General features: G+C 38.5%; 1 protein-coding gene across 1 annotated transcript; it reads right to left on the bottom strand.

The window, feature by feature from the left end:
- Window positions 1-3,407: 3,407 nt before the first annotated feature.
- On the bottom strand, window positions 3,408-7,651 carry LOC116720613 (Ig-like V-type domain-containing protein FAM187A). Its single transcript, XM_032563977.1, has 5 exons — window positions 6,748-7,651; window positions 5,945-6,222; window positions 5,519-5,842; window positions 4,673-4,902; window positions 3,408-3,634 (listed from the first exon to the last, which is right to left on the bottom strand). Exons 1-5 carry the CDS (start codon window positions 7,030-7,032, stop codon window positions 3,408-3,410), a joined length of 1,344 nt encoding a protein of 447 aa, XP_032419868.1. The 5' UTR covers window positions 7,033-7,651.
- Between the last annotated feature and the right edge of the window lie 2,451 nt (window positions 7,652-10,102).

The following is a 10,102-nucleotide window of genomic DNA, read 5'->3' as shown; positions in this document are numbered from 1 at the left end:
ATAGTCGAACCTCGGATTCAGGAAGAGCAGTGTGGCCGGGAGGACTGGGGAGGGGGCGGGGGCAATGCTGCTGTTTGTGACCGACAGAAACCGGTTAAAGGATTTTCAAAATAAAAGATCCTCCAGGATCTTTTATTTCCTGGAGCAAGAAATATTTAATTATTTCTTGCGCGGCCCGGTACCGGCCCGGGGGTTGGGGTCCACTGGTCCACGCCACATAAATCAATAAATTAAATGTTGAACTTTTCATCCCCATTTAAAAGGTTTGTACTCTTCTACTACTATTATGACTGCTAATTGTCCATTGTGTTAAATTATTTTCTTAAAAAACAGTTTTGCAGTTTTGGTCGCCTTAGTGGCCAATGCAACAAAAAATATACTTATGCCCACATTTCCACATTGATTTCTTTATATGTTTTTTATTAAAAAGTCACTTCTGATGGAGAAAAACCTGAAGAACAGACTCATATTCTGCTGATAGGAGGCTGACTTTTTTCTAATGAGTCTTGTCTGAGATAAGAAGACCAATTAGCAATCACATTGGCCTTATAAATGTGATTTTATTTGCTAATAAAAGCTTTTGAAAATTGGCATACCACATAAACATCAACAAAGAAATAAAGAAATATGTTTCAAAGATCACGTTGAGGTAACTATTGTTATCAGCAGTAGAGGCATGAATGTGATGCGATAAACGCCATGTGTTTCTGGCTGTCTGGCTGTCAGTGTTGCTTATTAAAGCGAACCACTCAGCGTTGTTTAACTGGGCTGAAGACCAGAGTGACTCTCCCACTCCTTTGTGTCCTTGGGAACCTCACAGCTTTATGGTTTAATCATAAACGTCTGTTTATTTACACCCCAAATGATTGATGTAGAAAAGTAAGACGAACACACACAATGTCTCACAGAAGACTCAGAACATCGATACGCAGAATGTCTGCTGAGATTAGGTGTAAGGAAATTTAACAGACAAGGTGAAGATAATATTTAAGGAGCAGACGTTTGGATTGATTCATTTAGAAACGTCATGATTGTTGGATGGTTTTTCCAACTAAATCCATGTTTTTATCTCCAGAGTGCTGAAAACTGACATGGAAAATGAATAAAATATGTTAAAAAATATCGTTTTCATAATCCAGACATGTCCACAGTACTCAGCTTGCTCATACATTTATTAAACACCCATTCCCATTTAAGCTGTGAGCACTTTGTGAGACAAAATACAGAAGGAAGAGAAAAAAGACATTTGATTTGAGCCACAGAATTAGAATTGGTCAAACAAAATGAAAGGTTTCATTTTTTTCATATGAAACATTTATACATGCTTTCTACTGCTGGATGCATAATATATTTAATTTATGTTTGAATAGCAAATTTATGATGTGAATGTGAAGCCAAAACTAAAAAGTGGATTTTATTTTGTATTCAGTTCTACAGCCTGGATCAGTAGCCATGGCAGAGACATTTATTCATTTAGTTGGTTCAGTTTAGATATTTCCCTTGAGGTTCAGATTGTTTGGCTTCTTTCCTTTGATCAATTAAACCGGGGCTCTTATACACCCACATTACACATCGACTTCTTATTGATTGTCAGGGTACAGTGAGATCCCAGCAACAAACCTCATTTGTGATAACAGAGTGCTGATAACTGAGCACTGGCTGAGCAGTAAACAGAGATAAGAAGAGTAATGAGAGGGACAGAAGAGGAGACCACAGCTGTAGCTGTGGGTCTGCTCACCCAGCCTCCTCTCAGGGTGAAGAAATGCCTTAATTAGGATCTGAGCCCCCCACATACCCTCGCTTCTGTCTGTCAGCTACTGTCCAGACAGTAACTGTATCTAGCTTACAGCTCTCCCAGGGCTACCAACAAGATATTTTTAAATGAGACTTTAAAACCTTAAGGTGCAGTAATAACCCATGTGTCAAATCGTTGTGTGTAACAATTCATCCAGCATTCTTTAGAAAGAGCTAGAAACTGTTTTTTTTATATTGGCTTTATATATACCGGTATATGTTCATGTTCTTGTCTTCATGTATATATCTATATATATGTATATATATAGATAGATATATTCTCCAGTTATAAATAAAGATAGTTGAAACCTGGAATACCGTCTAAAAATGCTTATGTTACTATTTCAAGAGTTAAAGAACCAAATATACTTTAATATGCATTTGTTCAGCAGGTCCAACAAAAAATCTGACTGCCTTGTACAACACACAGCCCAAAAACTACTTCCTTTATTACATTAACGATATATTCACACCTGATAGTGCGGGAGACTCGGTTCAATTGAGGACCAAAATTGCAACATCTGTTCCATTTTCAGCTGCTGCGGTTCGCTTTCCCACTGCACTGTGTCACCTGTTCACCTCCTCGCCTGCGGGGGCGCTGCACCAAGAACCACTGAAGGAAACAACATGAAAACCTCAGTAAATAAAAATGGAGTGGCATCAGATTTTAGCGGTTGTTGGATCTCTCTTTTGTTTTTTGATTATTATAAAAGTTACGAGCCATTTCTCCCACTAGCATTAGACTCACACTAGACTCCCATGTTTACATTGTATTTGCCCATAATGTTCTATAGTTCACTTGCATCCACTTATGCATTCAAACCGGCATTCACCTCAACTAAACTGAGACCTAAGTTTTATAGACCAACTAAAGTTAGCCTTATTTAGTCTGATTTAATTGAACTCTTGTTCGTTTTGGGAACTCGGATGCAGATCAAAAACCGAACACTGGTCCGCATACAAAGCTAGGTTGTATTTCAGTTCAAGTGAGCTCTGCTGCAGTAGATGGATATGTTAATGCTTCAAAGCAGGAAGTGGACTAAAACACAGGGCATTCTGGGTAAGAGGTCTAAGTCTAGTGTCAGCGGGAGAAATGACTCATGGTTTTACCAAAGACTAAAGAGAAATCATACAACCACTAAACTCTGACTCTACTCCATTTTTGTTTATATTTAGTGAAGAAGGGATTTGTTTTCATGTCTTCTTTGGAGGTTTTTGTGTCATTTCCTTCATTGGTTCTTTGTGCAGCGCCACCACAGGCGACTGGGTAAACAGCTTTGTCAAAGGGTTTGGCTTATTTGACAGTGTGAGAGCAAACAGCACCAGCTGAAAATGCAACAAATGTTGAAATTTTGGTCCTGAACTGGATCAAGTCTACCGGACTTAAATAGAAAATAAGAGTCTGTTATCACACACCTAGCTGACTAAAGAAATAGAAAGACAAACATACATCATCCCACAATGAGTTTGTTTGAAAGTACACCCCTTTTAATTCTGCAGCTCATGATAGTTGTAGTTATTAAATGATTGGTGGATCATTTTAAACCATTTTGTTTCTGGTCTGACAAAAGTGGGTTGTTGAAAATATTTTGAAAGTTCAGAATTGACTACGTTTAATCATTATGTGTTTCAAACCTGTCTCTGATGAGCTCATACCCAATTCTGCCAATCAGCATCAGACAAAACACAGCCGTCATCACAGCATAATATGTGAACAAAGTTTTCATGGATGCTGAGAAGTTCGGATCGGCCCAAACTGTCAGGTCTTTTCCCAGATGCACATAGACCAGCAGACGGATGTGAGCTGCCCGACGGCCCTGAAGCCAGCAGTAGTAGACTCCTGAAGGAGGGAAACAGTTCAACAATGAATGCTTTATAATATAATCTCAATCTACAAAAAGTCTAAATGAAAAGTTATAAATTATGACACTCATATGTGGCAGAAATGCTTAATATTTTTGAGTATTAAAATGATTAGAATTTAAAAATGATTTCAACTTTGAAATCAAGTCAAATTACCAGTGTACTAGTTATGACCACAAAGAGAAATTCTTCCTTATTTTCTTCTGCTATAAATAACATAGTTTAATCTGTTCCTCGTTCTCTTTAAATGCTCTATGCACATACTGGACTCAACCATCCAACTATAAGAAAGCAAAATAAATAGACCTCTCTACTCAGCTGATTTAAAGTTAACCTACTCTGCAGCTCTTTAAGGTTGCATTCACATCAGTCCTGCTTAGTTCACTTTAATTAAACGCTAGTTTGTTTGCCTAGAAAGTTCAGTTTTATGTGTAATCGAACTCTGATCAGGAACAAAAACCAAACTCTTGTACAAATCTTGATTTCGGTTTGGTTAAAATTAACTCTGGTGCGGTTCGAATTAATATGTGAACATCAAGCGGACCGGAGACCGCTCCAAAAGCAGGAAGTGGACTATAGCGCAGGGCATTCCGGATAAATAAATCAAACAATGAGCAAGTCTAGCGCTAGCAGGAGAAATGGGTGATGGTATTTTACCAGAGACAAAAGAGAATCACACTGCTAGTCTGATGCCACTCCATTGTTGTTTACATTTTAGATTTTACATATCAGTGTCTTTTTTGGGGGTTTCCTCTTGTTTTCTTCAGTGTTTCTTGCTGCGGCGCCCCCCAAAGGCGAGGGGGGAACAGGTAGCCCAAAGGGTTTGGGTTGTTTGACACAGTGCAGTGTGAAAGAGAACCTTGGCAGCTGAAAATGTAACAAATGTTCCAATTTTGTTCCTGAACCGAAATTTGTCTACCAGACTATCGGTTTCATTTTAATTATAAAATGAAAAGATTTCCTATATGACTAGCTGAGGTTGCACCAGGAGAGACCTGGGTATTAACAGGAGTACCTGAGTCCTTGCTTTTTGCTGGATTGAATACCAAATGATGGCCAGTATCTATTGTTATCCTTGGATAAAAGTTCCCCGACGATGTATTCTCAGATCTGTAGATTGGTGTAGACCCTTGATCCCAGCCCACCACCATGTTGGGACGGGCTCCAGGGCAGCGCAGGGTAACAACACCGTCTGCTGGGTGGCTCAGGTAGAACAAGGGTACTGGTACCGGGACAGACGCAGAACTTTGAGACAGAAACAGAATATAAATATAAAATTTATATCAATGCATTCATTGTCATAATGGGGAAAAATAATTGCAGTTATTGTGATGAAGATTGATTATAATTGACGGTGCTTGAAAAAAACAAAAATAACAATGCAGTTGGGTTTGCATTTATAGTTTTCCTCTGTTAGTTCTGCAATGGCCTCAATTAAAATCAACATATATAAATATGATTAAAAGATACTATAGTGTACTGTTTAGTAGTAAAATTGAGTCGCTGGCATATCAGAGTAGCCTATAATGGGATGTTTAATCATGACTTTAATTGTTATTGAAATAAATGCCGTAGAATATTGTGATAAAAATCAAAGTCTGCATCGTCCTTCAGGCTTGGTTGTGCAGGTGGAGGAACACCATCCACCAACAGAATTTACCAAATGCCAAAAAATAAATTTTTCACTTTTTTAGGTCTCAATGTGAAACTACAATGTTTAATGCTGCACAAAAATATATCATCCACTTTCTTTATATACTGTACCAATAACTAAACCCAACATTGTTTGTTTATTTGAATTATTCCTCAGGCAGCTTAGTTAGCCTAAATCTATTTCTGATTTTCAGAATCACATCCTTACCTGTACCCAAGAAACGCCATCAAAGCGGTCACCTTTGAGGGTGGGGGAGGTTCAGGTGGGCATGTAACTTGGCAGCTTCTGATTTCTACCTTCGGCCCCTGATTTATGCGGCTGAATGACATGGGGACTCCTTCTGAGCCACAGGACGCCACTGTCTGATTGGCCAGTCTGTAGCGCACATGCAGGAAACGGGAGTGAACGTAGCAGAGTCCGATACGGACCTGCTCACCTGGAGCGCCACAGCGGTCGCACACTGACCAGGACCGGAAGCTAATGAAAACTTTGTACATCGGGTGGGAATAGACAACGAAACTGCTTCTATGTCTCTTCTTTCTACTTTCTGCAGAGACCCTGAAGGCATTAAATCAGAGAGTTGTCATTGATTATTACAACGTCATAACAAAGTTTTTAAGCCTGTCTCCTAACCTGGGGGGGAAACTGAGCATTGGAGCTTCCTGAATGTCCAGGTCGTAACCATAGAAGAAGTCTTTATGCGCGGAGCCGCAGATGTAGAGGCCAGAGTCTTCGGGTCCCGCTTTGAATATCAGCAAACTAAACATCCGGATGGAGAATCGACTCCGCAGGTCACTGCTGTGAGGGACCTGACTTGTGTCCAGCAGCTTGTTGCCATGGTTATCGGTCAGGGCTCTGGTTTCATCAAAGCTGCTCCAGTGTTTTCTGAAGAACCAGACAACTGATTGGACCTGAAACAAAAACAATGAGAAGAATAATGAGAGACTATACCTCTTGATAAAAGATGTGGTTCTGCTAAACCTACTGAACCTGAACCTTTTACTCTCACATTGGTTCAGCCTCCAAAACCATTTCCATGCAAGTTGATTAAGGTTTTATTCTGTTTCCAGAAAGAATAAATGGAAAATTGAATTATTACAAAAACCCTTTTAGTTAGTAACCAAGCAACCATGTTCATCCATTAAAGGACGCCACAAAAACTGCAAATTACTTATTGCCTACTTGTTGTCATTACATAATTTTGAACATCGGATAGATTTTAATACACAAAACAGTCTTAACTCAACCTGCAGTCAAAGCTAACATATGATGGTGAAAACAAATATTTTTAATAAAAAGATATTTCTCTGTTGTATGACCTAACAAACTGAACACCAGATAAAAATTATATTTATTGTTATGAATAAAATCCTTGATAACTTAATGTAAACTTCTCGCTGGACCAGTAAATGTGACATAGGGTGTGTTTGGGTTACCTCCTCTGGTTTGCAGTGACATGGCAGCTCCACGGTCACCCCGGCTATGTAAGCAGCATTTGTGAAGGTCAGGAAAGCAGGACAGGCTGTGCTGGAAAAAACATCCTTTTTCTCCTCAGGAGCCTCAAAGCTCCATACCACCGAGTACATAAGGACGACAACCAAACATCTCAAAATCATCGAAAATAGCATCAAAACTTTGTTTTTTTGAAAATAACTCAGCAGACTTTCCAGTTGAGTTACAGAATGAATCACCAATTCAAATTTTGGGCTGCCAACAAACATATTTGAATCAAAACATATGATTTAACTCTGATACAAGGCTGACTTTGAAAAATACTTTCCCTTCAAAATATTCTGTATTTTCTATTTTTTTCTAACAAATGTGTTCAATTTAGATTGCAATGAAATTTCATAATTTTTGTTAGTTTTTTTTTTTTTTCTGACACAATCTTGATCACTCATTTCTATGGAAACAAAACAAACCTGGAATCCTATCACAGAGTTCGAAGATTTTATTCATTCAAACTTCTTTCAAAACAAAAAAACAACCTTCAACCCCGCATTTAAAATCAAGCGAAATAGCTAACAATAAACTCAAAAAGTCTATATGAAGGAAATGAAGTGATTAGCAAGCTTTTGTTGACGCACTAATCACAGACATAATACTTTAAGTGTCATGAAGTGGTGAGGTAGGCGGTGAGGGAAACGCAGCAGACCCAAGGTTGAAGTGGAATGATGAGTCCAAAAAAGCCAGGCAGCACAGCTGAGCAGAAGGCTAAGGCTCAACACTGGTAGCACTGGTACACGAATGGACAGCACCGACAGACTACATACGACAATGACCCGACAGAGACGCAGGTGACACTAAATACACAAGAGGTAATCAGGGAACGAGACACACCTGGGAACAATCAAAAGGAGTCAAGACAACACGGAGACTCAGACACAGAAAACTCAAAATAAATACACAGAAAAACACAAATCCTGACAATAAGCACTTTAGCGATTTTGCTAATTTTAAACATGCTTAGCACAATTAGCTTTTCCTAAGTTTTTTTTTTAATAATTAAACTATAAAGCACTAATTTACTTGGTAAACTTTCAGTTGGATAAAGTTTGACATTTGTGATGAAGTCTTGCGGATGAAGACTGTTTACGCACCACTTCCATTTCCTCCCCATTTTCTCAATGACAATATGGTCAATGAAATTAAGGGCATTATAGAACATATGAATGTCAAAATTTTGGGTTGTAGTTTTTAAAGTAAAGAAACAATTTCAACTGCTGATAGCGTTTTAGTGTTAGGTTGGTATCTTATTGGTGTGGTGCTTCAGTGTTAGCGGAGATATTATTTCTGATTAATGTTAGCACAACTAATTTTTTAGCTAGCAGTAGATTTATTTGCAGTCAGATTTTATCTTTCTCTTTCTGAACACACATGCAGCAGCTGCACCACGCTTCCCTCACTACCATCATAGAAACCAAACTTGATAGAAAACTGGAACTCTTTGCTTTTCACCAGCTTAAATATTCCACTCTGCAATTGAGGAACCAAGCATAACTCTCATTCCACACTTCAGGGTTTGGTGGCGAGAATTCAACACAAGTTAAAACAGTTAATTCATCAAGTGCAATCCCACCAGTCCTACTGCAAGCACTTGTTGCTGCAGTATTACACAGGTCTGTGCGTCAGCAGGCCTCCAGCAAAATGAGTGAACAATGAGTAACTCAGCTTCCCGCTGAGACAAACAAGACTCCTACTGCATGATGCAAGCTGTCAGATACTGCAAAAGGCAAACTGAAAAATGATTTCCGTGCTACTGTGTGTGTCCAGATGTGTGTATGTATGTGTAAAAGCTAGCTGCATTAGCTACATACAAAAATGCCTCATTTCAGTCAGAATGACAAAACGCATGACCAGAGAATTTAATTCCAAATATGTCGTGCAAAAGCCCAGCAATCAATTACTACCAAATATGCTTTGTACCAGTTTAGCATTGTTAAACTGATTATAAGGATTCAAATATTAATTTCAAGTGACAGCAGTCATTTTGACTGTCCAGTCCACTTGTTCTGTTTACCTGCAGAAGGCTTGCAGCCATCTTGGAATTGCTTTTACTCTCAGTCTGATCTGTAACCAAATGCTTGTCACTAATCAAACCAGACAGGAACAGGAAGTGTCTGGTCATCTGAATTAGACACTTCCTGGAGGCCTTCCAATTTTACCACAAACTGGAAGCTAGAGACTAGCTGTTGATGGAAACAATATTTATGCACTATGTGTCTGTAATGTACAGCATATTATGTATACTTTAATCCCTTATACACAGATTGTATTTACAGCTGATTAAAAAAATTGTATTTGCTGTTATACAGATGCTAATTAAAGCAAAGGTGTTACATTTGAATATAACACCATTAATATATGCAATAATGATTCAAATTATTAAGATAAAGTATTATTATTCATGACTCAGATTGGTAGACATCAGTAACCTGCTTCTGGAATATGCATTAAGCAAAATTAGTGGACACAAACATCACCTTTGCTGCAATAAAGGGTTTTATTTTGACGTTTTTTAACCTTATACCTGTTTTAGAAAGATGCCGTATAAACCTGAATGTAAGAATGAATAAGTCCTCAAACTGGTGGATGGCAAACAGTTTGTCAGATGTGCAGTGTGTCGTCTATTTCAGCTGACTTTAGCTACTTAAAATTTAAAGCAATTTGAATTCTAGTAGGTTTTAGTCAATTTAAATCTACTTAAACATCAGGCTGTTGTTACATTGGTGCTTTCTGCTCAGCTGCTGTGTTTCTATGTGAACTTGTGTTCGCGGAACCTGTCAGACTCCTTTTGGACCAGATACAGTTTGAGAAACAGGTTCACTTTTAAGACAATATTGTCCACTTTCACTGCAAAATATGTCCCAGTCTGGCACAACACTGACAGCTGATCCATGATGTGTTCAAATTTCAATGCTTGAATTATTTTGAAGTTAGTACTTTATAAAACACTCGTCTTCTACACTGTCTGTGTTACCAGGGTAACAAGTCCCACCTTGGGCAATGGTGTTGACAGCACTACTTGGTGGAAAGGTCAGAAATTTTACATGTTCTGTGTTGGCGGGTGAGGACAGGCTTTCCTTTCTTAAATCTGAGTGAGGCAGTTACAGCTGCTGAAAGCAAAAACCAGTTTAGCCCTGTTCTGAATAATTAGCTCGAACAAAAGCTTTATTGTGGTGTAACGAGATCTACGTACAGACATTCATCAGAAACAATATGATTTCTATATGTGTGATGATGAAATAAATCTACAGTTGCAGGTAATCTGGACGTTTTTGGAGAGACAAC

The sequence above is a fragment of the Xiphophorus hellerii genome, chromosome 1 (assembly GCF_003331165.1).
Source record: "Xiphophorus hellerii strain 12219 chromosome 1, Xiphophorus_hellerii-4.1, whole genome shotgun sequence".
Lineage (NCBI taxonomy): Eukaryota > Metazoa > Chordata > Actinopteri > Cyprinodontiformes > Poeciliidae > Xiphophorus > Xiphophorus hellerii.
This window is presented reverse-complemented; position numbering and strand designations above follow the sequence as displayed.